Source organism: Myotis daubentonii, chromosome 5 (genome assembly GCF_963259705.1).
Source record: "Myotis daubentonii chromosome 5, mMyoDau2.1, whole genome shotgun sequence".
Classification (NCBI taxonomy): Eukaryota; Metazoa; Chordata; class Mammalia; order Chiroptera; family Vespertilionidae; genus Myotis; species Myotis daubentonii.
In genome coordinates, this window is record NC_081844.1 from 62011144 (window position 1) to 62039010 (window position 27867).

At 47.3% G+C, this 27867-nt stretch overlaps 1 protein-coding gene across 2 annotated transcripts in view; it reads left to right on the forward strand.

Annotated features, from left to right (window-relative positions):
• Positions 1 to 21842, forward strand: part of TBC1D9 (TBC1 domain family member 9) — an 84382-nt gene extending 62540 nt beyond the window's left edge. For both annotated transcript variants that reach the window (XM_059697972.1, XM_059697973.1), the window contains 12 exons: positions 555 to 769; positions 3442 to 3559; positions 3834 to 4119; positions 4417 to 4546; positions 6369 to 6467; positions 6636 to 6704; positions 10785 to 11025; positions 13563 to 13628; positions 14172 to 14258; positions 18367 to 18441; positions 18529 to 18632; positions 19741 to 21842. In XM_059697972.1, the coding sequence (XP_059553955.1) occupies positions 555 to 769; positions 3442 to 3559; positions 3834 to 4119; positions 4417 to 4546; positions 6369 to 6467; positions 6636 to 6704; positions 10785 to 11025; positions 13563 to 13628; positions 14172 to 14258; positions 18367 to 18441; positions 18529 to 18632; positions 19741 to 20451 (2201 nt within the window). In that variant the 3' untranslated portion in view covers positions 20452 to 21842. The remainder of the gene's footprint in view (positions 1 to 554; positions 770 to 3441; positions 3560 to 3833; positions 4120 to 4416; positions 4547 to 6368; positions 6468 to 6635; positions 6705 to 10784; positions 11026 to 13562; positions 13629 to 14171; positions 14259 to 18366; positions 18442 to 18528; positions 18633 to 19740) is intronic.
• The last annotated feature ends 6025 nt before the right edge of the window (positions 21843 to 27867 follow it).

The following is a 27867-nucleotide window of genomic DNA, read 5'->3' on the forward strand; positions in this document are numbered from 1 at the left end:
AAAAATCCCTCCACATATTCTGTTACCTCCTCTCCAAATGGCTTCATACTCTTCAATATGGCTATTTAAGCCCCTCAGAGCTTCCATTTCAGTAAAGTTTTTTCAACTTGTTTTGAGAGGCAAAAATCTCCTTTTTCAAGTGCAATCTTCAGGAAAACCCCAATCAAGTAAAAGCAGAGCTGCTGTGTTTGAAGGGTGGGCCGGGGCCCCAGCCTGGCTTACTCTGACTACCTCCCTCCTCTGCTCGTCAGCGACCCCTCCAGGTGGTTTGTGGAGGCTGCTCAGAACTCCGTTTTTAGGCTTATCGACCTCCCTCCAGGTGATGGGGCTTGTAAGTAGCCAGCTTACTGTTGCAGCTTAGGCAGGAGACCCCTCTCAATGTCCTGGGCTCAGCCATGACGGCAGCACACCACTCTACCTCCCGGGACTTACTGTTATTTCACAGGCGCCCTTTGAATGGCTGGGGAAGTGAAGAGGTTCGGTGGGTGAGTTGAGGCTGCAGACCAAGGACAGGACTCCCACTTTTTGACGTGGAAGCTGTTGGTATTTCCCAGGTGCCATCAATGAGAAGGCCACGCACCCTGGGTACTACGAAGACCTCGTGGAGAAGTCCATGGGGAAGTACAATCTCGCCACGGAGGAGATCGAGAGAGATTTGCACCGCTCCCTCCCGGAGCACCCAGCCTTCCAGAATGAGATGGGCATTGCTGCTCTGAGGAGAGTCTTAACCGCTTATGCTTTTCGAAACCCTAACATAGGGTACTGCCAGGTAAATGTCACGGATGCTTTGTACTAATTGTGTTACTAGCTAGTAAGTAAGAAGTAAGAAGACTTTATGGTCATCAGCGGTATCACTGCACTGCACCGGGGTTTCTTGACCTTGGCAGTGTTGGCATGGTGGACTGGATACTTCTTTTTGTGGGGCTGCCCTGTGCTTTGTAGGGTGTTCCATAACACTCCTGTTTAATGACATGTTTGACAGCATCTAGCTACTAAGTGCCAGTAGAACCTCCCAGGCGCGGCGATCGAAATGTCTCTAGACTTTGCCAGATTTCCCCTGCGGAGCAAAAGCTCCCTGGTTGAGGACCACTGCACTGCACAGAGGAGCCAGGAGACAAGAATGCCCTGACTAGTCACCACCACCTAGCGGGTGACCTCAGAAAGTCCCTGTGGCCACTCTGATGCACCCTCACCCTGGGGGAGCAGAGAGCGTGCCTGAGCACCAGGCCTCTGCTCATGCATTCTGGGTCCCACAGTGCTCCTGCTCTGCATCCTCCTAAGCACTCATGACCTTGAGAATATAACTTTTATACGCTGTGGTTATAGGTAATACAGCACACATTACAATAAATGCTAAATGTGATTGAAAAAGTCTTGCTCCACATAGCAGCTAAAATGATCTCTGATACTATTACACAAACGACAACTGAGAAAGGTCCAAGATAATGTGACCTTTAAGTTTTAAAGGCCACATATTTAGAGAGGCCTTCTCTGGCCATCCACCTAAAAGCTAAAGGCTTAATTCACACACACACACACACACACACACACACACACACACACACACACACACAATGCAGGTCTCCTTGTACCACATTTTATTTATTTGATAGCACAATTTAAATATACCCCCCAAATTGATTAACCTTCACATCTTTATTCTGTCTCTCTGACACCAACGCTTAAGTCCTGTGTAACTTGTTACCACTGTGTCCCCCCCATCAACTCTCATCCTTCACCCCCCAATACCTAGTCAAGAGCCTGCTACAAAGTAGACCCTTAAAAAAACTTACCTTGACTTGATAACTGGCCAGGCCTGTCATGTCATGACCTAGAATCATCTGGTTAATTCTCAAGTGGAATTTTAGTAATGATTTCACTTGGGAAAATATTGAGTAAGACTTACTACAAGAAAGAGCCTATTAGACCTTTTTTGGCATTTATATTATAGAGATCTGATGAACAATTACTGGTTTCTAGATCAAAAGAAGTACAGGAATTAGTTGGCTTCTGATAGAATGGAGTTCATATCTGTCTTTTGATCATTCTCTTTTTAATTAAGAGGACTATTAAAGTAGTTGAGACTGTCTCCCTAAGAGCTATCTGATAATATCTTTTAATAAAGCAGGTCACTCCAGAATGTATGTCACCGGTACTTATCAGGACCTTCCTTATCCAGATGGAAATAATAGGCCAGGACTCTTAAGTTTAAAGGGTTTCATTGTTCTCAGAGGAGAGCCTTAAGCCATGTGTACCTGGTTATGGAAACCATTAGGATAGGTTAAGACGCTTTGTCAAATAGCCTCTGGGCAAAGTGTTTGAATGAGGGTTTGCCTGTCTCTCTCAGTGAGTATTGGTGTTCCTGAAGACCCTTAATACTTACAGGCAAATGATTTAAGTGGTTTTACATTTTTTTAGAAATATACATTTTTATTGATTTCAGGGAAGAAGGGAGAGAGGGAGAGAAATATCTATACTAATAAAAGGATAATATGCTAATTAGACCAGGAGACCTTCCAGACATCCTTCTGGACAAAGCCATGGTGGCCGAATCGAGGCAGAGGTGCTTAGGTGCAATCAGGCCAGGAGGGGAGGGCAGTTGGGGGAGAGCAGGCCAGCAGTGGGGGCCAGTTGGGAGCGAACAGGCTGGAGGGGAGTGGGGGGGCAGTTGGGGGAGAGCAGGCCTACAGAGGGGGTAGTTGGGAGTGATCAGGTTGGCAGGGGAGGGCAGTTGGGGGCCATTAGTCCAGCAGGGGAGGGCAGTTGGGGGCCATGAGGCTGGCAGGGGAGGGCAGTTGGGGGAGAGCAGGCCGGCGGTGGGGGGGAGCAGTTGGGGGCAAGCAGGCCGGCAAGAGGGGGGGCAGTTGGGGGTGAGAAGGCCGGCAAGGGGGGTGCAGGCAATTGGGGGCGAGCAGGCCGGCAGGCAGAGTGGTTAGGGGCGATTGGGCAAGCAGGCAGGTGAGCGGTTAGGAGTCAGCAGATGTGAGAGGGATGTCTGACCGGCAGGAGTCCCAGATTGGAGAGGGCGCAGGCCGGGCTGAGGGACAACCCTCCCCCCACAATGCACAAATTTTATGCACTGGGCCACTAGTCAATGATAAGAGAGAATCATTGATCAGCTGCGTGTCCTACACTGGGAATCAAGCAAGCAATCCAGGCATGTGTCCTGACCAGGAATCCAATTGTGACCTCCTGGTTCATAGGTCGACACTCAATGACTGAGCTACTCTGGCTGGGTGGTTTTACATTTTTAAAGGATAGGTAGACAAAATAAAACTCCAAAGAATATGCTTGTGTAGCTTGCAAAGCCTTTAAATATTTCATCTGGCCTTTTCCAGAAGAAGTTTGCTGGCCCCTGTGAGACTAATTCAGTCATTGTTTAGGTTAACAAATTTGCTTATTTGTTAAAATGTGTTTGGTGACATCTTTTCGTTCTTGTAGGCCATGAATATCGTCACCTCAGTGCTGCTGCTTTATGCCAAAGAGGAGGAGGCTTTCTGGCTCCTGGTGGCTCTGTGCGAGCGCATGCTTCCCGACTACTACAACACCAGAGTTGTTGGTAGGTGGTAGGTGGGGACGTACTTACCTTTTCCTCCACATCTCATCAAGAAGGTGCTTGTTTCTATAGCCCTGATGCCGGCTAGAACACAATTTCCAGCCACCAATTAGGCAGGAAAGTTTCAGACGACCCCAGTTTTCCACAATGGGAACAAGAGGGCTGAATTCGATAGAGATTGTGTACAGTTAGACAGAGCCCGTCTCAGCATCAATTGTGAGCCGTTCGTTCGCTGGGGTGCGTTAGTAAGAAGGTGCCCTTGTGCCCTCTGCTGCAGGTGCCCTGGTGGACCAGGGCGTCTTCGAGGAGCTGGCGCGAGACTACGTCCCCCAGCTCTACGACTGCATGCAGGACCTGGGCGTCATTTCCACCATCTCCCTGTCTTGGTTCCTCACCCTGTTTCTCAGCGTGATGCCCTTTGAGAGTGCCGTTGTGGTGGTTGACTGTTTCTTCTATGAAGGCATCAAGGTGATATTCCAGCTGGCCCTGGCGGTGCTGGACGCAAATGTGGACAAACTGTTGAACTGTAAGGACGACGGGGAGGCCATGACCGTGCTGGGAAGGTAGTGTACTAAGGCTCCTTGAAAATCACATCTGGATCTTCCCTGTTACTTTAGTTTCCCCCTGGGTTTCATGAGTCTTAATTGGCTGGGTGGTAATCATCATGCCCACTTCTCTTGGTGGCTGAGTATTCATTTTCTTATGCTTTGTTTTAGAAGTTAAGGGAATTTGACTTCATTAAGGAAATTCTAGTCTTTTGTTTCCAAGTGCAGAGTTTGCAGAAAATGTGTGAACTGTGATGGGAGAATTCCAGCGTAGCCTCCTAGTGACTTCGCCTCCTGATTCGTTTCTTCTTCCAGGTACTTAGACAGCGTGACCAATAAAGACAGCACACTGCCTCCCATTCCCCACCTCCACTCCCTGCTCAGTGATGACGTAGAGCCTTACCCCGAGGTGGACATCTTCAGACTCATCCGAACCTCCTATGAGGTAAGACTTGCTTCCTGGCTCAGTGTCACAGCGCTCTGAGAGTGTCACTTCCCTTGCTGACCCCTGGGGCTACCTGCTTCCTTTTACCTGCCGAGAACTAGTTGCTGGAGCAAGTAGCTACCTCCCAGCTAACAGCTTTGAGCTGCAGAGATGGACCCTGAATGGGGTCCGTGACTTCTGCTGGCTGTAATACCATGGAGCATATGGCATGACAGGTTCTCACCCTCCAGTTCTTACTCCCACCCTGAGACTTGGTTGAGTGGCAGCTCAGATTCAACTCGGGGTGGACTGAGGTGGGCTGTTGAGAGCAGACCTGGGGAGGTTGACCTGCACACACCAGTTCACTTCCTATTCTCATGCCAAGTGCTAGGTCTTCTCTGAAGTAGCTAAGCCAATCCTCTTCAATCCAGGGCGCATAGAACACCCTGCACCATCCTGGAGAAGAACCAGCCCTGTGAATCCTCTAGAATCGCTGGGCCTAATTGGGAAGCTGCTTCCCCGCTAGGTGGTTCTGGCCCCCCGTGACCCTCGATCTGGTCTTGAATCACAAAGTGGAGCTGCTCAGGGTGAAGGAACCACAGTGTCATGCGTCTCATAGCACCTGGTGGTTTGTGGAGCTCCAAGCACGCAGTGCCCATTAACTCCTCATGGTTTATCTTTTCCCCCTACTTAACCTTAGACTTGGTGGCTTTCAATCCTTTCAAATCACTTTAAAAAATTTGTAAGCCAATTTTAAAAAAATATAAATTGCAGACCAATTCTATCTGAATCTCTGGCATGAGGCCAAGAATAAGCATTTTTAAAATATATATATTTTTTATTGATTTTTTTACAGAGAGGGAGGGAGAGGGATAGAGAGTTAGAAACATCGATGAGAGAGAAACATCGATCAGCTGCCTCCTGCACACCCCCTACTGGGGATATGCCCGAAACCAAGGTACATGCCTTTGACCGGAATCGAACCTGGGACCCTTGAGTCTGCAGGCTGACGCTCTCTCCACTGAGCCAAACCAGTTAGGGCAGAATAAGCATTTTTTAAAAGTTCCCCAGCTGATTCCAGTGCCCAGGGAGGGCTGAGAGTCACTGCCCTAGTTGCAGAATGGGGCCACTCGTCACAGAGCCGATGATAACCTGGTTTGGATGGACGCATGACACCAGAGGCTCGCCACACATTTCTTTCTGTGCTCCCGGATAATCAGCCTGGAGAATAGAAAAGCAGGGGAGATACTGGAGCACTTTCAGCTCTGAGACCTGGTCAAGCACACCCCCCCCCCCCCCCAGTTGTCGGGAGGTTGCTCTGATATGTTGATCTAATTTCTCATCAATTTCTGGTGAGGAGAGATGATAGCTTTATTCATATAAATGCCTCGAGGGGGAGAATCTCACTCATGGTGTGCCCTCCCCAGACCCCACTGGGAGGGATTGTAGTGACGATTGGACGGACAGTTTTCCTCTGAGTGGGACCTGTGGGTGATGCTCTGCAGTTCTGTAGAGTTATCCAGAAGGGAAAGACGAAGTCCCAGCCTCAGGTGGGCTCAGACACCGAGGTGACCTTTCTGGAGGGCCCAGGACACAGTAAATTACTCAGCAGCCATGAACATGAACAATTTGGATAATCTCTCAGTCCTCATGCTGAGTGAAATGAACCAGGGCCAAAAGAGAACATTCTGTGCCATTTCATTTATATGACATTGAAAAAACAGAGCGTCCTAACGTTCCAGACGGCTCATATGCACCAGGATTGTGTCTCCGTCGGTCCTGCAGACACCACACTGGGTGCTTTAGCAGGTTTCTCAGAAACGCCAGTCTTGCTCTCTTCCAGAAATTTGGAACGATCCGGGCAGACTTGATTGAGCAGATGAGATTCAAACAGAGACTGAAGGTGATCCAGACGCTGGAGGACACCACCAAACGGAATGTGGTGAGTCCCTGGAGAGCCAGCCTGTGGCCTACCCCCGCCCCCCTTCCCCTCACGCCTGTCGGCTCAGAAATCCCTGCTGACACACGGGCGGTGGCTTAGAAGAAAGTCAGGAACTTGCCCAACCTGACATATTGGAGTTTATGGAACTCGTATGTGTTCTTTTTATAGGTGCGAACCATTGTGACAGAAACGTCCTTTACCATCGACGAACTAGAAGAACTTTATGCTCTTTTCAAGGTGAGTTTCAAAGTAAATTTGTGTACATTCAGGGGATTAAAAAATTCACTTTAATATTGAATTCTAGATTTTTCTGTTACATTTTTAAGGGAAAGCGTGAGTTACAGTGTGCATAAATAGGAAGATAGAGCTGACAGCATAAAAATGGAATACTAATATGAAAAATAAACATATTCTTCTAACTCAAAGTGGATGTGTTAGCTTTCTTCTAGTCCATATAATATTTTATCAATTTCCTTGGACTTACTACTTTATAGGGGTGCACAAAAGTAGGTTTACAGCTGTAAGTACACAAAACAGTTTCTTCATGTATTATTCTAATCATAACCTGCATGTCTTTTTCCATTCGAACCTACATTTTTGTGATTTCCATTTTGTAACTCAGCCCATACCAGAAAATACTATGTTATTGAAGTAAAGCAATGCAGATATTTTTTTTTCTTTAGAAAAAAAATAGTTTAGTCATAGCCATCATTATCAGCATTTTAGGTGAAAATGTGCAATTGACAGAGGAAAAAAATTTAAAAGATGCCTTTTATTCAGGTACCAATTTTATCACGATCTCTAACTGGGTAGCTTGTATACGGTGTCTTTTACTGCCAGAAATAAACTTGACTGTGAAGTTAGTACAGGAACAGCCCTGGCCAGTGTGATTCAGTGGTTGGAATGTTGGCTCGCCCACCAAGGGGTTGCAGGTTCAATTCCCAGTCAAGGGCAAGTACCTGGGTTACAGGTTTGATCCCCGGCCCAAAGTGAGTATGCGAACAAACCATAAAGGCACAAACATAAAGGTCCGAGTTGAACACGAATAGAATTTCGAATCAGAATGTGATAGCTGTATTGGGATGTTCTATTTATTTTAGTTTCACTGATGTCGGGCATACTGTCTGACCCTGGTAGGTGCTCCAAACATGTATGTTGAGAACAGAAGTAAATTGTGATTATCAATCTGGTACACACTCTACATGCTTTGGATGTGGGCACAGAGAGACTGAGGTTTCATAGCTGGTTAGTGATGTGCTTTGTCCACACAGCCCTGTGACCTACAGAGTGGACAACAGCGCCCCCACCAGCCTCCATTTAGCACTTGAAAGTGAAGTCTCCATAGTGTGCCATTTACCCATATCACTAAAGCCCTGCAGCGAATCGCTTGGTGTAAGTGGTTATCCATGAGAAAAGGGTCCCTCTTTGTTTCTTAAAGGACAAAGATAATGATCCAAGTCGAAGCAAAACAAAAACATATAATGATCCAGTTGAGATCCGATTTTGAAGGGATTCTGAGGACCGGGAAGAGCTCTGCCTCACAGGGGAGTGGGGAGAGAGGGCCAGGATTTGGGGTAACTAAACAGAATGGGAGTAGCAGCTGGAGGCAGCAAGACCATGGACAGATAATGGAACGGGATATGCATTAGAAAGAGGAGGCCGACATAGGGGGACACCTGGAACAGGAGGGACGGGGCTGGCGGTGAGAAGTCCCAGCTCCAGAGATGAGTTGAGCCACTTCTTACCTGAGCACCCTTCACTCTCGTCCGTGCGCCTGCAGGTACAAGGTGTGTCCTCCGTGCCTTTAGGTTGTGCGTGAAGAAAGCCAGCGTTTCTGACGCTCAGTAACCCTGCCCTCGGGGTCTGTTGACAAACACGAGTTCCCCACCCCGAGAAAGAAAGAATCCAAGACCCTCATTGGTGGCAGGGATGGGAAGGAGTCTCTGTGCAACCAAGATAAAAACTTCAGTTATGGACTCTGTCTTGAGTCTTTGAACACTAACTGGCTTTAACTTATTAAACGCTATGGAGACATGACTATGTGTCAGACACCCACCCTACCAGACCTTTCAGCTCTTCTGGGGGGTCCCTACAGCTGCAAAGGTAAGATGCCGTCCTCTCCAAGGCACATACTGTTGGGCTTTGGGCTAAAAACTTGGTAGGAAAGGTGAAAGGCTGCCACCTTGACACAGATTTGGTGGAAAATGTGGCCCAGAACCCCTTTGCCCTAATTTCTTTTGAACTCTTTCCAGTTCATCACTTCGGTTCTTTTTCAATCTCTGTGCCCCATCCCCAGATGATGGGCTGTGGGATTCAGCCCAGAGCAGAGCGATGATGATCTTCACAGCTTGTCTTTCCTGAGGGTTATGAGCGCCATGAGTGTGTCTACCACATTCAGGCTGGTTTCAAAGTCCCATGGGTGCCTTAGTTAGGAGGAAACCAGAGGCCCCATGCACGAATTCATGCACAGGTGGGCTCCAGCCGGCCTGCCCTGATTGGGGCCTATCAGGGGCGGGGCCTGCACGGGGGAGGGGATGTGGGAGGTTGGCCAGCCGACCCCACCCCCTGGTCGAACACCCAGTGGAGGGGACAATTTGCATATTAGCCTTTTATTATATAGGATGCCCTGGGTAACCTTTATCCACTGACATCATTCAGGTAAAGGGGACCCCTCCCAGGGATGTGTCACCAACATGTGCCACCCAGAGACGGGCATCACTGGTGATAGATCAGAGTACAGTACAGCCCCTGGGACTTCAGCCTCCACCTCCTTCCTCTGACATCACCCCTGCCTCCGCCCATAGCCTGGAATGCGCCCCCAAGCCCCGGTGAACTACCACAGCCTCCCAGTATTCCCCAGGACTACATTGCAGAAAACCTGGTTTTGCCTTTTTTCCACCTCTTCTTGCTCCTCTCACCCCTACTCCTCCTCCCCTCTTTTCTAGGTTGTTAGCTGCAATTCCCAGTACACCACTGCGATAAAGACATTGGTCTTTGCTCCTTTGTAAGTGAGAGCAAAATGGAATTGCTTCACACTCACAACAGACTCCCTCCCCACCTTTTCAGAACCTCTGGGCGAGGGGGAAAGAACTGTTCTGAAAGTGCTTTGTTCTGTGGTAATATTTATACATGCTTATAGTGAAATAGTAAAACAGGGAATCGAATAAAAATGCAGCCCTGTTTTCATGGCCATCTCCTCCCCCACCTACCACCCAGCACTAATGTGTGTGTGTGGGGGGGGGGGGGGGCTGCGGGGAGGGGGGGCAGATTCTTCTGGTCCTTTCTGTATGTGTGATCTTTGCGGTCTTCCTAGAGCAGGCATCTGTTTCCTCCACAATCAATATGACCTCAGGAGGAGAGAGGCTGCCTGTCTTCCAAGGACGGAAACAGGGAGCTCTCTCCTCTCCTCCCCGCAGTGGCTCCTCCCCCTACCTGCTCTAAGCTATTTCAGATGAGTGAGAGAGGAGGCCCCCGGCTTGCAGCTTGAATGCTGCATGGCCAGGATGATGTTTGTGTGATTTTGGTGACCAGGGTTTATGGGACAGTAAATTATGAACTGGGACACAGAATGTCATTGTGGTCGGCTTTGGCGCCGGGTTGGGTGACCCGTGTGGGCCACTTGAGCCCTGGACTTCGTCATTCTCACCCAGAGAACAAAGTGGTCACATGGCCTAAATGACGGATGCTTTTCAGGTTAACATTCTCTTCATTTCTTTTATTTATTTATTTTTTTTTTATTTTTATTTTATATTTTTATTGATTTTTTTACAGAGAGGAAGGGAGAGGGATAGAGAGTTAGAAACATCGATGAGAGAGAAACATTGATCAGCTGCCTCCTACACACTCCCTATTGGGGATGTGCCTACAACCAAGGTACATGCCCTTGACCGGAATCGAACCTGGGACCCTTCAGTCCGCAGGCCGACGCTCTATCCACTGAGGCAAACCGGTTTTGGCCTCTTCATTTCTTTTAAATAAAAAAAAAAGAGTTCATCTTCATGGGAGTTATTTCTTAAAATGCTTGGAGGGTGTGCATAAGAGGAAGAAGACTGGGGTGGGGGTTCCCTTTCTTTCTTCACCTACTCCAGTAACTGAACCGGATCTTTCCTGCCCGGTGTTAACTGCAGAGATGGTTGCCATGGAGCTGGGGCGGTTGAGAGGGGTTCAGGTGGAGATAGAACAGGAGGAGGAGACAGAGGAGCCCTGAGACCAGAGCGGTGCCCCAGGAGGTGCCCACGGGTTGACCAGAAGCCTGTTTTCCCTGGCACCTGCTCTGAGGCGGAGTCCTCCGAACCGTCCTGTCCTCTGTGTTTTCAGGCAGAACATCTCACCAGCTGCTACTGGGGCGGGAGCAGCAACGCGCTGGACCGGCACGACCCCAGCCTGCCTTACCTGGAGCAGTACCGCATTGACTTCGAGCAGTTCAAGGGGATGTTTGCGCTTCTCTTTCCCTGGGCCTGTGGAGCTCACTCCGACGTGCTGGCCTCCCGCCTGTTCCAGTTACTGGACGAAAACGGAGACTCTCTGATTAACTTCCGAGAGTTTGTCTCTGGGCTGAGTAAGGATGTGGTGTGGCTGCATGATCTGGGAGGGCAGGGCGGGTAGTCACGCCCGTGGTGCGCAGTGCTGGCTGGCCCCAGGGCCACAGCCCTCACTGCCTCAGAAGATTGGGGTTAGAGGGCAGAGCGGCACATGTTAGGGCTTGCAAACCGAGTGTAAAACTCATTTTGAGCTCACGGATATACTATATTATTAAATCATTGTCTTCGACATTAGATAGGCCCATCGCTAGTTAAAAAAAATCACAGAATTCGCAAGACAATAAAATGCCAGCCTCAACACTAAAACCACAGACCGTGATAACTTTACAGGAGAAAAAGAAGTGTTTGGGCAGATTGCTTTTCTTTGACCAAAAAAAATATATATTTTTATTACATATAAAATGTTTCATTAAATTTCAAAGAAGCATTTCATGGTGTTTTTAGTAAAGGCCTGAGAGAAGCACACAGCTCGGCAGTCTGCAGGGCAGCCCTTTCTCTCGTTAGCCAGGAGTTAGCGGGGAGGAAGGACCACGGCTCACGAGCAGGCACACCCACCCCTCACCAGCAGCGTGTGGTTTCTGCCTGGCAGCCTTGCTGTCTGACCTGCTCGCTGCCCTCTATCCTAGTGGACTCTCCTTCACTTGGCATTGAGGGGAAAGGCCACCTCATAGTTGAGCTTGGCCGACAGATAGGAGTTGTGGGTGTAGCAGGCATTGTCAGGCTGCCAGAATGAGATAAGAAGGAAAAATGTTCTTTTCCTAATTGTGCCACTTGGTGACCTTGGGCCACATACTTTAAAAGGACATGCCCAGGAAGGATGAAGGTGGCAGGCACAGAGCCAATCATGGTTCCAAAAAGTGCCCTGAATCTTTCAGAATAGTGATTGGAAGGCCAGCGAAAGCTGATGGTCTTTAAAAAGGTGAAGAGGTGTAGATGAGGTCCTCTTAGGTAAGAAAAAATTACTTGTGTAAAGTACTCAAAAATATGGGGACATTCAGGAACTGTTCTTGGTTAAAGGCAGGCACTGTTCTGATGCTGTGGGCTTTGTCCTTAATCACTGCATCCAGACAGCAGCCCTTTGAGGTCATAGCAGCATGATGTCTAACATTTACACAGCATTGACTCTGAGCCAGGCATTGCCCTCATGCTTCGTGTGCATGTCCTGTGCCTAAAGGACACGGCAAAGCTGTAGTTCAAACCCAGGCCTCCTGGAGGCACAGTGTGTGCCGTTACTATTACTACCATGTGCTTATTATTAGATTTCTCATTTTCAGTTAAAGAAATGGAAGCTCAGAGAAGTTAAGTAACTTGCTGGGACATTTATCTGTTATTGAACTGAACTGGACGCACAGTTAGCACACGCTGGGCCCAGGGTTCGTATGAGTGCTCTCTCAAAAGCTCATTTTTTCCTAATTACTCCATGCCAAAGACAGCAAACACGATGTGTTTTTTGTTTGTTTTGTTTTGTTTTTTTAGCGAAGGAGTTATTAATTTTTAAGTACACATAGAATACACTTAGGTATTCGGCTTTTTAAAAAAGTAAGACAATCCAGACAAGGCTAAAGACCCCTTTGACCCTATCCTAACTTACTCTTATATTGGTGTCTATGAAAAAGGGTTGTTCTTTTTAAAATTATCTTTGAACAAGAACAAGGAAGAGGAAAAAGAGAGCTTCTGCATATAGAATGTGATAGAGATAAATAGAAGTATTTAATTTACTTAGTGTAGTCAACTCCAATAAGAAAAATACTTTCCAAAATCTTCAATAAAGGAGAGTCCAAAAGAGAGAAAACGTGGAAAAAGAATACGAAAGCCTCTTAAAATGCAGGGAGTTCTTGAGCAGAGCAAGCCACCGCCCACATGACTGGGAGAATTCTGAGCTGTTGTCGGGCACATGGGTCAGGTACAGTGATGGAGACAGACAAGTTGGCCAGAAAAGTGAAATTCTGTTCAGGTTTTTAAAAATTAAAACATGAAAGTTGCTGAAGATGGATGTGTAATTTTAATATCAATCCCCAGAAAGATCCCTCTAGAAATCTGAACAAATAAATGGTCTATAATGAAATTAGAAATAAGGGATTGCTATCAGCAGCCATGAATTAGCTGTGTCTCCATCTCCAGTTGTGTTGCCGAGAGGTAAGAGTCGCTAAACACATCACAGATGCCATGACGCAGCTGGTCATTGGACAGATACCTCATTGTGAATGGAGAAGGTGGAAGCACCTGGAAGTCGGTGATTGCGTGACTGAACACTGGCCCCAAAGTGCAATGTTGAATGAGTCAGTTTCAACTGAGCGTTCTCTAGTACTTTGGGCTCGGTGTGGACCTCTGATTGTTTCCTACCTGACTCTCCCAAGGTCACAGATTAAGTACAAAGGATTTGAAACCAGGAATCCTGGTTCCAGAGCTCTTGACCCAAGCATGCCCTGGCCAGACCTTCTGTGACCTCGAGTCTTGGTTTCAACTTGTAAAAAGTAGACTTTTCCAGGGAATGCTAAGCCTGGAGGAGTTTCTAACACACGGTGCATTTCATGTTGGTGTTTTGGAATTCTAGGTGCTGCCTGCCATGGGGACCTCACAGAGAAACTCAAACTCCTGTACAAAATGCATGTCTTGCCTGGTAAGTGAGCCACACGCAGCGGCACATGCACGTAACCATGACCTGTTTGCCTCTTTTCGATACACAAAATCACTCACTGGTCACTAAGAATGAGCTGAGTAATGTCGCTCTACGTAACTTCCTGAGTCGGCTCCTTGAGTCTGCAGTCATTTGCCTGTCAGAGTGTGAGTTGTGTTGACAGCAAAGAGCAGTCTCTGTGAGAGAAAGAATAACTAGCATTTGGCAGCACATGAAATTCCAGAGACTCTGAGATGCTGAAGCTAGGGCCAGTAGTTCTAGCCCTGACAGAAACAAGTAGGAAAGATGGATGAGAATGTAAGTTTTAAACAACGTTGGCCTCCAGCTGGGATCTATCTAACAAAACAATTAGAGAAAGAGTTGGCGCTAGCATAGAGACAGGGTAAAACTTTAGGTTGTGACCCTCCCCGACCTGGGTACCATTAGTGCCTCATCCTGTCCTGGGTCACTTCTTTAACGAGTACAGCGCAGGGTCAGCAGTGGTGGCCCTGCCTGTGTGAGAATGACCTTTCCCGCCCTCTCCAGAGCCATCCTCTGATCAAGACGAGCCAGATTCTGCTTTTGAAGCAACTCAGTATTTCTTTGAAGATATCACCCCAGAATGCACACATGGTAAGTGGCTTTTTTTCACCAGGGTACTATATTTCTCTTCCAGAGAGCCCTCTGCCACTGGAAAAAGTTACCTCCAAAGCTAGTCAGTCAAAGAAATAACTAGGTGTACCGCTTAATAATGGCAGATTTTGTAATCAAAGAAAACACAATTTCAAGAGAAACATCAAAGGTGCTTTATTCAAAGTAATGTCCATCACTAGCTACACATTTCCCCCATCTTTCAGGTAATTTGTGGATACCGTCCCAAAGAACTTTTCTTGTTTTGAGGCAAACCATTCAGACACCCAATTTTCCACTTCTTCGCACGTTTTGAAATGCTGCTCAGAAAGTGCATGTACTATCAGTCAAGTTATTTTACTGATAACTTTTCGGTTTTCCACTTGTCTTTCGTTCAGTTGATGTGGCACCCATTTTCCTTCCTTTAAAATCTTTCCCATTGCTTGTAAACTATTGGAAATTGTTTGCTGAGCAACGTTTAATCTTTCTGCAAGTTGTTTTTGAGTTTGACATGCATCTTCATCCAATAATGCTTGTAATAGTTGTCTTCAAACTTTTTCGGTTGACCTGGACATTCTTTGTCTTTCACATCGAAATCATCACGTTTAAACCGGAGTTCACAAGTATCTTGAGATGGAGCATGTTCACCATAAGCTTCCTAAAGTGTTCAGCAGCACTTTTCTTCAAAACAAAGTAATGAATTAAAACTTCCCGCAAATGCTCTTTTTTTTGGCGCAAAATTGAACATTTTTAAGTGTAAAAATATCTATGATATTAACACCTTCAGCAAATTTGACATATGAAGTTTTTTTAAAAAAATATATATTTTATTGATTTTTTTTACAGAGAGGAAGGGAGAGGGATAGAGAATTAGAAACATTGATGAGAGAGAGAAACATCAATCAGCTGCCTCTTGCACACCCCCTACTGGGGATGTTGCCCGCAACCAAGGTACATGCCCTTGACCGGAATTGAACCTGGGACCTTTCAGTCCGCAGGCCGACGCTCTATCCACTGAGCCAAACTGATTAGGGCGACATGAAGTTTTGAAGTTTGTTGTCAATACAACAAAATAGCATACATGCATACATATCAAATCACGTATATATCAACATATGTGTAACTCCATCTAGTGAAAAAAATCCGCATTATTAACTGGTACACCTAGTATATGGCTATGCTTGCTTGATATGTTACTTGATAAGATTTTTAAATTTGGGCAATTAGTGGGGGGCAGGTACTTCAGCCCACTGAAGGGATCATGGGCCTCCTGTCCACTAGCTTAGAGAAGACACGTCCGCCAGGCTGTACACTCTGCTCCCCTCTCCCCGTTGGGTCAGGCTCAGTAAGCTCGTCATGCTGCTGTCCACAATCTGGACAAGCATCATATCAGAAAGCGTTCTCTCAGATCCGCCTTTGCTCGGTGATAGATGTTTGCAAATTCCAGCCCGTGGGGCCAGATCTGGCCCGCGGCCTGTTTGTACAGCCTGTGCACTCAGAATGCTTCTGACATTTTTAAATGGTTTTTAAAAAATCACAAGTAATCTTTCATGACATGGGAAAATTATATCAAATTTAAACTTTAGTGCCTATAAATAAAGTTTTTTTGGAACACAGCCAAGCTATTGCTCATTTGTATGATGTCCATGGCTGCTTTCATGCCTCAGAGGTGGACTTGGGAGCTGGGGCAGAGACACACCGCCTGCAGGGCCTAAGATAGAGGGTGGGCGAAGGTAGATTTATACTTCTGAGTACTCGAAACACAGAGTTTACCTTTATATTATTCGTTGTTAATTATTGTACTGTTTTTCATACGAACAACTACCTCACCCTGCATTTACTGTCTGGCCCTTTACAGAAAAAGCTTAGTGCTGCCTCTGTGGTTGGTAGGTCCACAGAGACATGATCCATCTCGTTGTGTATATCCCCAACTTATTACATTAAGTCCCATACTGCTTTGGCTTGCATAATTAAGCAGCGTCTCTCAGCTTGCCACTGCAGTGGGTTATCTGCCTTCTAATTCATCCTGCGGGCAGCTTCATGGCTTGCCCAAGTCTGACAGTAAACATGGGTTGCTCCTGAGTCCTTTTGCCTCTTAAATCCTGCCATCCCAGAATAAGCACAGCTGAGACCTGCTTTTAACTGTGAGCCCTAAGTCACTGAGTAGAGGAGTGAGCCAGACCCAGACTCACTATTGCTGGCACTAGGAATTGAGGGTCAGCGCTTTGGACAGAATCTGTATGCTATTACCTAGGTGACCCCGGGCAGCCAACTCCAAAGGTACTATTGCTTTGTGTTGAAATTTTAAAAACAGATATAACATATAAAATAAGCTAAAGATATCTTTAAAGCTTGTAATACAAAGGTAACTAATAATGTCTTGAAATATTTCTTTTCAGTCCTTTTTATTCATATATGTAATTATAGTCATATATATAGCCTATTTAATAAGCGAGTAATATGCAAATTGACTGTCACTCCAACACACAAGATGGCCACCACAAGATGGTCAGCAGGGGAGGGCAGTTGGGGGGGGGGGAACCAGGCCAGCAGGGGAGGGCAGTTGGGGGAAGGGGGGGAACCAGGCCAGCAGGGGAGGGCAGTTGGGGCAACCAGGCCTGCATGGGAGGGCAGCAAGAGAGGACCAGGCCAGCAGGGGAGGGCTTGGGGGGGACCAGGCCAGCAGGGGAGCAGTTAGGTGTCGATCAGGCTGGCAGGGGAGTGGTTAGGGGCTGATCAGGCTGGCAGACAGAAGCAGTTAGGGGCAATCAGGCTGGCAGGCGAGCGGTTGGGAGCCAGCAGTCCTGGATTGTGAGAGGGATGTCTGACTGCCCATTTAGGCCCGATCCCACACCGGGCAGTCGGACATCCCTCAAGGGGTCCCAGATTGGAGAGGGTGCAGGCTGGGCTGAGGGACATACCCTCCCCACCCCCCTGTGCATGAATTCCGTGCACAGGGCCTCTAGTATGTGTGTGTGTGTGTGTGTGTGTGTGTGTGTATACATAAATAAATAAAATTGGGATCAAACTGCCTCTGCAGTTTTATATCTTGTTGTTTTTTGATGTTGTTTTTTTCACTTCAAATCCAGTAAGCATGCTATCACATCATTAAACATTCTCTAAAAACATGGTTTTAAATGGTTGTATACTCTCCATTGCATGGGCTTACCATACATTAGTTTTGAATACCTGTACTTGTTGGCTAAATCATTTCAACTGGAAGAGGAGAGGACTTTCTCAATGACATATAGTCCATTGTCCTCACTCTGTCTTCAAAGCCACTGGGATTGCTTCGACACTAAATGCAGTCAAGGTCAGATACCGGGCAGACAGTCAGTCATGGTTGAAGAAGCGCTGCAGGCCCTCCCACCGCTGACACTGACGGAAGCTGGTGCTGGCCTCTCTCTTACGAAGTGCAGTGCCCGTGTGCTTTGTAACCTCCCGTTTCAAGAAGGGGGGAAAAAAAGTTAAAAGTGGTTTCCCGGAAAGTCATATTTTCGAAATGCCAGATTATAAGTCTAAAGGAGTTTTGGAACATATAACATTTGTTTCCTGTATCAACTTGGATTCCCGTTTGCTTTTAGAAAGTGACTTTTTGGTCTTTTGCAGGGCCTGACAGAAAATCCGTCTCCTGATTGCAAAGCTAGAATGGCAGTGTAATGGGGGCGGGGGGGGGGGGGGGATCAAGATTCACCAGAGCAAGTGCCACCCCTTTTTCTGCCCTGAAGATGCCGTGATGTCATCCCCTTATTTCCTGGTTGTACACTAAACCCCAGTTGTGATAAAGCACCCTGAGGGGGGTATTTCTTCACCTAGAAATAGGGTTACCAGATAAATTACGGGACAGCCCGTAAAATTTTATTTCAAATAAGCAGTCAGCAGTTTGTTTAGCATGTGTGTCCCAGGCACTATTTGGGACACACACTAAAACATGATTTGTTGTTGATCTTAAAATTCAAATTTAACTCAGTGTGCTGGGTTTTTGTTTTGTTTTGTTTTTGCTAAGTCAGACAACCCTACCTAGTGGTCTCTCTGTTTTCCTACTACAAATGCTAAATGGATAGGTTCATTACGTAACAGTCTACTTTTTCTTCTGAATATTCCTTGGCAGTGGTTGGCTTGGATAGCAGAAGCAAGCACAGCGCAGACGATGGCTTCGTTACCGTGAGTCTGAAGCCAGACAGAGGTACAGACTCCCTTCTATACGTTTACCTTCCTGCGGGTTGGACACTGTTTCTTGGTGTTTGAACACTTCTTCATATCTGGGTTTTAGGGAAGAGGGCAAATTCTCAAGAAAACCGTATTTATCTGAGGCTCTGGACTACAGAAAACAAGTCAAAATCAAAGAATGCAAAGGATTTACCCAAATTGAATCAGGTAAGCTCTCGACAGTTCAATTCATTCATATTAAACCTGACGACTCTGTTTCCTGGTCGTAGATAAATACAGAATAAATACCCCTCAAAGGCAACGGTAGCTTGGGCACTTAGGTAGTATCTGTTTACACCTATTCTGTGCATCAAAAATATGCTCAGTTGTGAGAAAACGACCTCTCAGAGAAAATGTGGATCACAAAATATCCAAAATTTTTTTTAAATGTATTTTATTGATTTTTTTACAGAGAGGAAGTGAGAGGGATAGTTAGAAACATCCATGAGAGAAATATTGATCAGCTGCCTCCTGCACACCCCCTACTGGGGATGTGCCCACAACCAAGGTACATGCCCTTGACCGGAATCAAACCTGGGATCCTTCAGTCCACAGGCCGACGCTCTATCCACTGAGCCAAACCGGTTAGGGCAAAACATCCAAATTTTGAGAGTCCACACCTCATCCCAGTCATTAAAAACACCCTCAGATACTCAAAAGACCAGGCTGAGCTGTTTCCAGATCTCTGCTCAGCTATGACGATGTCTGACATTTTTTTCTTCAAAAGCTGATGTGTAATGAGGGAGACGAGACTACACAGGCAATTAGAACACAGTATGGACGTGCTGACTTTTCCTAGCGGAAAACAGATAAGCCATGTGGGTGGGGTGGGAAGGCATTTCTCTGTCCAGGGGCCCCAGCAAGGTGTCCTGGGGGAGAGGACCTGAGCTAACCTCGGAGAAACTGACATGCCTACCCAAGGGTGTAGGTGTTAAATGACATGAGATCTGGGATTTCCCTGAGATACTTCAACAAAGGATGAAAACGTAACGAAGCAACTGTGTAGCACTGTCAGTCTTAACTCTAAGGAGGGGTATGTGAAGGTTCATCATTTCATTCTTCCCGCGGTCGCTGATGTTGCAAGTTTTTAAAACTAAAAAACGGTGCCCTTTAGAGACCGCCTCAACCCCCCCCCCCCCCCCCCCCCCCCGGTGCACAGGACTTTCCGGTGATCTTTCAGGAGCCCTCATGCCAGATGGCTTTGCAGGCCGCTTCCCTCCTGTCCGTGCTCCCCAGGGATGGTGACATTCTTTGTGCTTCTCCACATCCCTCCCAGGGGCAGTTCATCGAGCTGTGTAAGACGATGTACAACATGTTCAGCGAGGACCCCAACGAGCAGGAGCTGTACCACGCCACGGCGGCGGTGACCAGCCTCCTGCTGGAGATCGGGGAGGTGGGCAAGCTCTTCATCACCCAGCCGGCGAAGGAGGCCGGCGGCGGGGCCTGCACCCAGGGCATCCTGGGGGTGCCCTTCTCCAGGAAAGGGCCCGGCCAGCCTTACGGGGCGGAGTCCGCCGAGTCCCACCCGGCCAGCTTGGCGGGCGACAGCGAGGAGCACTCCCTGGGAGGGCAGATGGAGGACATCAAGCTGGAGGACTCCTCGCCCCGGGACCAGGGGGCCTCCTCCTCCATGCTCATCTCCGACGACGACACCAAGGACGACAGCTCCATGTCCTCGTACTCGGTGCTGAGTGCCGGCTCCCACGAGGAGGACAAGCTGCACTGCGAGGACATCGGGGAGGACACGGTGCTGGTGCGCAGCGGCCAGGGCTCCGCGGCGCTGCCCGGCAGCACCTGCCTGGATCGCGACTGGGCCATCACCTTCGAGCAGTTCCTGGCCTCCCTCCTCACGGAGCCCGCCCTGGTGAAGTACTTTGACAAGCCCGTGTGCATGATGGCCAGGATCACCAGTGCAAAGAACATCAGGATGATGGGCAAGGCCCTCCCCTCGGCCAGTGACTACGAGATCTCGGCCTTGTCTGGCTGACCCGCCTTCCCTGGGGGGGGCGGGGGCGGGGGAGGAGGGGCCAGGAAAGGGTCTTTTTTATGTTCTTCTGTCTTGAGGTTACTTTCTTCCTTTTAAATTAAATATTTATTAGTACCCGGCTCGAAACCTCGTGTTTTCATAATATAATACAATGCAAACTGTGGGAGAAATATTTAACACCTTGCTGTAGGTATAGGACTCTCTCTTGTTGGGGGAAGGGGGATTTACCAGAATACAGTATATTCAGTGAATTCCAAAAAAAATATGAATCTGTCCGTGATATGTGTGTATTATAACTTCTTAGTCTTGCTGTGAAGCTGTAGACATGGTTTAAAAAAAAAATAGTGCTGCTTAATGCTAAATAAGGCAGCAGCCATTTGTGTATTTGGGCTTTTTAAATAAAATCAGAGCTGTAAGGAAAAGGAGATGTTCTTAAATGGAATGGCCGTTGTCAGCTGGGGTAAATCCTAGACCACTTTGGGGAGCATTAAAACTATTTTTTAAGATTTGAAATATATTTCATAAAAAGTCCTCTATTCAAAAATTATATTCCGCAGATATTCCCCTCAAGGGGAAAACATTTGAGGTTCTAAACAGTTACGAACGTGTGATTTTTATACGGTGCCAGATTAACGGTTCTATTTGGTCAATTCGGACACATTTTGCATTCAAAAAGCCAGCTATTATTTGTGTCAGCTGCCAGAACTCAGAGAAAAGGAACAGTCTTTTGTTACAGAGAATCAAAGTGGCGATGAAGGTGACTGAGGGCTCAGGATTTTTTTTTTTTTTGCAACATGAGGGGAAATAGAATAAAAGTACTGATGCTTCTGATCCTGGATTTTCAGCTTCTTGTTACTCATTACAAATAAAGCAAAAAAATATATAAATAAACTTTACCATTTCCATACTCTCCGTAGATTCCAGAAATTTATACCATGTATCACATACGATCATCTTTCCGATTAAATCAATGTAGAGATCACATAAACGGGGGGGAAAAAACCTGCAAGATAATGTAACTGAATGTTTTAAAGCAGAATTTGTCACTTTATATAAAGCATAGTATGCTCCGCCTGTTTCCTGAATGGATGTGGAAATGAAACTAGCACACCTGCACTTTGGAGTCATGCTTCTTTTTTATTACTGTCCTCACTTCGGATGCTGGAGGTTTTCCCTTCCTGTGGAATTCGTCACCATGGTCACGTTTCCTTTGCTTCTTCAGGATAGTCCTTTGAACACATTCCTGTATGTTACTGTACGTTGTGTCTTTATTTTAGCTGTCGCTGTTTTGTTTTCAATTTTGTTTACAGAATGATTTTTAAACTGTCCAATGAAGTAGTGTTAACCTCAAGTAAGATCAATGTGAACAAATAAAATACATCAGATACTCAGATGTGGCTTTTATGGGCTTTTGAGTTCCTGCTTACGGCAATAACATTCTTCTTTTAACAACATTGCAGGGGAAATTATATTAGGCAACCATTTTGACTAAATAAACATTTTTACAGGCAAGTGTTTTGAGATAAATACAGTGTGCAGTGATGTGCCTATGAGGGCATGCATTTAAAACAAGGAAAGGAATTTTTTTAGTTATCTGGTTACTTAACTCATCCTGCATAAGTGAGTAAAGGGTGAAAATTCCTGTCCCATTCTTTTTTTTCCCCAGTGTTTTAAATCTTCATTATTGAAAGTATTTCATATGTCCCCACCCCCCCCCCATTGACCCCTGGTAGCCTTCCCTCGCCTCCTGCCCCAGGCCTTCACCGCCCTTGTTCCATTAGCACACTGTAATGCCACCTTGTTTCGTTATTACTGGTTCCCGGTAATACCATTTGTTATGTGTTTTAAGGGAGTGACTAGCCATTTGTTTGACTTGACTCTAAGATTGTTACACATTCTTCCATCATGTGTTTCTATCTTTAAAGTCACTTAAAAGCTACCTCAGGAAATAACTCTTTAAAATCCGAGTCTTTCAGGTTGAGGGTGGGGGATAAGCATGTGTTTAAATGTGTCGCCCTGTCCTGGCTGGTGTTGCTAAGTGGTCAGAGCCTCAGCCCACTGGTCAAGGGCACACACCTGGGTTGCAGGTTTGATCCCCTGCCTGAGGCCCCCGTTGGGGCATGTGTGAGGCAACCAGTCGATGTGTCTCCACATCGTTTCTCTCTTCCTCCCTCTCTACCTCCCTCCCTTCCAGGCTCTGAAAAGCAACGGGGGGGGGGGGGGATATCCTCGGGTGAGGATGAACAGAAAACTAAGTGATAAATGGGTAGCCCTATGAATGAGAGGAGCTGGAGCTCCCGTTGTCACGGAGAAAGGCGCGCTAACCCTGAAAGCACATGTCTCCTGATGCTGTGGGACGGTCATTTGTGCCAGCACGTCACGGTGCTTCCAGCGTGGCAGCGGCTTGCGCTCTCGGGCTCCTGTTAGTCTGTTTGCTTTAAAGGATGCGAATGGAGGGGCCTTGAGCTTCAGACGTGACAGTCCAGCTTGGTCTCTGAGACAAGTAGGCTTGCCAGCTCATTCCTAAGGCAGGCAGTGCGTTTCAAAGAGCATTTTCTAAAAAGAAAAAAGATGATAAAGTTCCTGTCTAGCTTTTCACGGTCGGGTTATGTCTTTTTAGTATCTCCGTGGGTTATTCTCTTCGATTCCAATGCCTTGTGATTCACCTTCTGCGCGTGGTCGCTTCCGTCTAGCTCTGATGATTTGTTTCCTGTGCTCATCCTCGCTCCACCCCCACGGCCGGTGGGCTCCATGTCTCCGTCCGGAGAGACTGGACCTGGCGTCCTGGTCAGCTGCCGCTGCAGAGCACGGCCCGGCCTCAGCAGAGCAGCTTTCAGAGAGGAAACCGTGAGAGAGAACCCTCCCCGGGGAAAGGAGGAAACCTGGAGCCACAGTGCTGGGCAAGTGAGTGCGCCAGGAACAGGGAGTGTTCAGTGAGTGTGCAGGAACAGTGAGTGTTCAGTGAGTGTGCAGGAACAGTGAGTGTGCAGGAACAGTGAGTGCGCCAGGAACGGAGTGTTCAGTGAGTGTGCAGGAACAGTGAGTGTGGCAGGAACAGTGAGTGTGCAGTGAGTGTGCAGGAACAGTGAGTGTGGCAGGAACAGTGAGTGGGCAGGAACAGTGAGTGTGCAGGAACAGCGAGTGTGCAGGAACAGTGAGTGTGCAGTGAGTGTGCAGGAACAGTGAGTGTGCAGGAACAGTGAGTGTGGCAGGAACAGTGAGTCTGCAGGAACAGTGAGTGTGCAGGAACAGTGAGTGTGCAGGAACAGTGAGTGTGGCAGGAACAGTGAGTGTGGCAGGAACAGTGAGTGTGCAGGAACAGCGAGTGTGCAGGAACAGTGAGTGTGCAGTGAGTGTGCAGGAACAGTGAGTGCGGCAGGAACAGTGAGTGCGGCAGGAACAGTGAGTGTGGCAGGAACAGTGAGTGCGTCAGGAACAGTGAGTGTGGCAGGAACAGTGAGTTTGGCAGGAACAGGGAGTATGCCAGAGAAACGGCAGACCCACCACACCCTCCCATCCAGCACGACTCCGGTCTGGTCTGGGCAGGAGGGCCATACGCCACAGGAAGTACCGCAAGGCAGCCACAGGCAGTGAGAAGGCTCGGGTCCCACATGGATGCACAGGTGGGAACCCTGGCAGGGGGCAGAGGGCAGCTCCCACAGTCCAATCTCGTCACAGCAAGTAGGGAGCAGGCTAGGTTTCTCCTCCCTTTCCTGTCCCCAGAGATGTAGCAGCCTCCCAGTCTCGGGCCGGCCTGGGCCTAGTCGCTGACTACAGCTTTGCCTAAACATAGAGCTGCTTGGTCTTTTTATTTTTTTTTTAATATATTTTTATTGATTTCAGAGAGGGAGAGAGAGATAGAACCATCAATGCTAAAAGAGAATCATTGATGGGCTGCCTCCTGCACAGCCCCCACTGGGGATCGAGCCGGCAACCTGGGCATGTGCCCTTGACCTCTTGGTTCACAGGTCGACACACAACCACGCCAGTCGGGCAATCTGCCTTCTTCAGTCACATCTGGGCTGCTGGCCACACTCCCATCAACACCAGTGCTCTCTTCTCACACACCTTCCCTCACCTGTGAGGTCAGCACTCTTAATCGTTACTAATCTGATCGATGAAAGACATTTGTTTTCCTTCGAACTTCCCTCATAGCAGTGAGGCTGAGTGATTTTTGAAGTGTTTCCTGGTCCTTTAGATTTCGTTGGGATTTGTCTTCTAACTTTTGGTGTCTTGTGTTCTACAATAGTGTGCAATTTTCATGAGATCTTTTTAGGTAGATGTGGCTTCTGTTTTTTGTTTGTTTTCCTACTTCTTCAATGCCATTCTCTGTGGCAACAATGAGAGAATAACATGAAAGAGGATGAGGAGGTTATGAAGCATAAGTTGCTCCACCCTCACTGAAGATCAGTGACTTTTCAAATGGAAGGTAAATGTTTAAGTGATTCTTTATATTTTATTGATTTTTTACAGAGAGGAAGGTAGAGGGATAGAGAGTTGGAAACATCAGAGGAGAGAGAAACATTGATCAGCTGCCTCCTGCACACCCCCCACTGGGAATGTGCCCGCAACCAAGGTACATGCCCTTGACTGGAATCGAACCTGGGACCCTTTAGTCCCCAGGCCGACACTCTATCCACTGAGCCAAACCGGTTAGGGCATGTTTAAGTGATTCTTAATAGCCATTTGTAGTTGCCACAGAGCAGACCTGCTGCAAAGCCTCCAGTTCCACCTGTAAGTTGCATCTGAATTAATAGCTAATCTATTGTGTCCCACTAGGGGGTGATGTTGAGCTAAAGACCCTTCCCTGTGACATTCAATAGATTCCTGGTAAAGTTTTGTTTCTTCATTCAAAACTGAAAAAATAAATTCCTCCATAATGCTCCGGACAACTAGAGCAGAAAGGCACGGGCAGAGCTTTGAATTCAAGGGCCACTGAAATGCAGAGCTTAACAGAACCTCTGCCCAGGCAGCCCTCAGCAGAAACTGCACTTGATTCCATCACCAACACTGAAAGCCAAGGATCAAGGAAGAAAAGATTAAATGGAAGGGAGATGGTGTCCTTCATGATGCAAACATTACCTAACATTAACTATTTCCCCAGGATTTCTTTCTGCTTAACATGTAATTTCCCCTGGGCCCATGGCCTTAAGGTGGCAACATTTCCCTCCCCAGTCCTCCAATAACACGTTTCCATCAGCCAGTCTCCTGGGGCACAGAGCACCATCCTCCATGGCTTAATGCACACCTGGCACCTCCCATGGAGGCCAGCTTCCTCGGCTCCCTCTACAGGATGTCTAAAAGTACGAACTAAGTCAGGTCGCCCTTCAGCCTCAGAAAGATCCACCTCCCCAAGGTCATGTTATCCTATGGCACACTTTTCCTTTTCTCTGCGACGGAGACAACCTCAGTTGCTCTTTTAAAAGCTGCAATCGTGTCCTTTTGCCTGTATGAGCCTCAGGCACTCGAGGAGTATTGGTGGACACCAATGAGCTTCCTAATTCCAAGCTGACTGACTTCAGCCCAATTAGCTACAGTGAGAGCTCTAAACTCTGGTTGTAACAGCAGCCAAACGTTCTACCCACAGTATGGCAAAACCCGTATTTATGGAGTAAGATTTTACTGCAGAAAAGAATCTCAAAGATCTCAGTCCAAATGCCTCAATCTTGCAGAGGAGGAAACTGTGCCTCGGAATGTTGCACTCCATTTGATGGAATAAAAGTGAATCTGGCAACTCTTCAGTTTCAAACGTATCTCATTTCCAGACATCTAAAGAAATAGTGTTGGATGCTGGAATTCCTCGGAACCTTTGTTAGGCACAAATATTAACATTCAAGTTCTCTCTTTGAGGATTGCTAGCATTTCACAATGCTTTTCTCCACTGCCCTGGGAGGAGCCTGGCCTCAGGCAGTCTTCCCTGAGGGTGTCTGCGTCCAGCTGGATCTTAGTATGAGCTGGACAGATGGGGGCTGGTGCCCCTTATACTCCCTCTGTGCCCACAGGCCACCCCACCCCAGGAAACATCAGAATCATGTTACCGTGGAAATTTAAACGTCTCTGCCGCTTCTCACTGTTTACAGTAAAAAGAATCCCCTTTGTCTTTAAGTGACAGTAAAAATTGCTCAATTGGTGCCAATGATGACTATAGTTTATAATACTGTGCTGAATACAGGACATTTGCTAAGAGACTAGATTTCGGGTGCTCTAACTACAAAATAAATACATAAAAGAGAATGGTAGCTGTGAAAAGATGAACATGTCAGTCGGCTTGACTGTATTATAATCATTTCACTATGTATGTGAATATCAAATCATACACACACCCCCCCTGTGAAAAAGGCAGAGATCATCAGGGCGATGCTCTAACGCCAATGATTACCCCAAACCACCAGAAACCAGGGGAGAGCCATGGAACAGATCCCCCCTCGTTGCCCTCAAGATTCCCTCCCGAGAGCTGCATAAATCTATTTAAAACAGAATTATCTTTGTCACTTCCCTGCCCCCGTCCCTTGCCTGGGTAACTCCTACTCGCTCTTCAAGACTTGGATGTGTGTGCACCTTTTCCAGGAAGCTCCCGAAGGCCCAGTCAGAGGGAGGTGGCCTCCTCCCCTGCTCCCCAGTCACCTGGGTACATCGCTAACACGGCCTTTAGCATACTGTGTCACAATCTCTTCATGTGTCCGTCTCCTCAGACCTTCGCACAGTGTATGCAGTGGGTGCTCAATAAAGGCATGTGGAATCAGGCATTCATTGAGTCAACCATTACTCTAAGAATGTTAGAACAGCTCCACCACAGATGCCCTTTCATACCCTACCAAGAAATACCGAACAAGGAAGTTTAGCCAAGGAGAGGGTACACCTCACAAGGTCAAGGCCCAGGAACCTGGAGCAGAGCGCAGCGGCACAGGGCAGCTTGAAGCAAACCAGACTCCCCAGAGCTGCTTCATTGTGAAACTCAGCTGGGCAAACCCTCCAGGAGCGTGAGCAACAGGTCATCCTGCAGGTCAGAGGGAACTAACGGAGAGAAAGCTTCATCTCTTGTGTGAGACTCAGGCATCTTAAAATCTGTCACGTATGTGTTTGCAACAATCATATTAACCACACAAGTAAAATGTAAAAGAGAGAGCTTTTATGGCACTTTAAGCACACAGACATGTTTGCACATTACAAAGCGTGCATAGCCCTAGCTGGTTTGGCTCAGTGGATAGAGCATTGGCCTGCCGACGGGAGGGGCCCTGGGTTGCAGCTCGATCCCCAGGAGGAGGCCTGCAAGCAGCAGCCCATCAATGATTCTCTCCCATCATCGATGCTTCTGTCTTTCCCTCTCCCATCCTCTTTGAAATCAGTAAAAATATGTACATATTTTTAAAAGGGGTGCACATAGCCCAGGTGTTTCTCTTCCCCCTCCTTTCCATT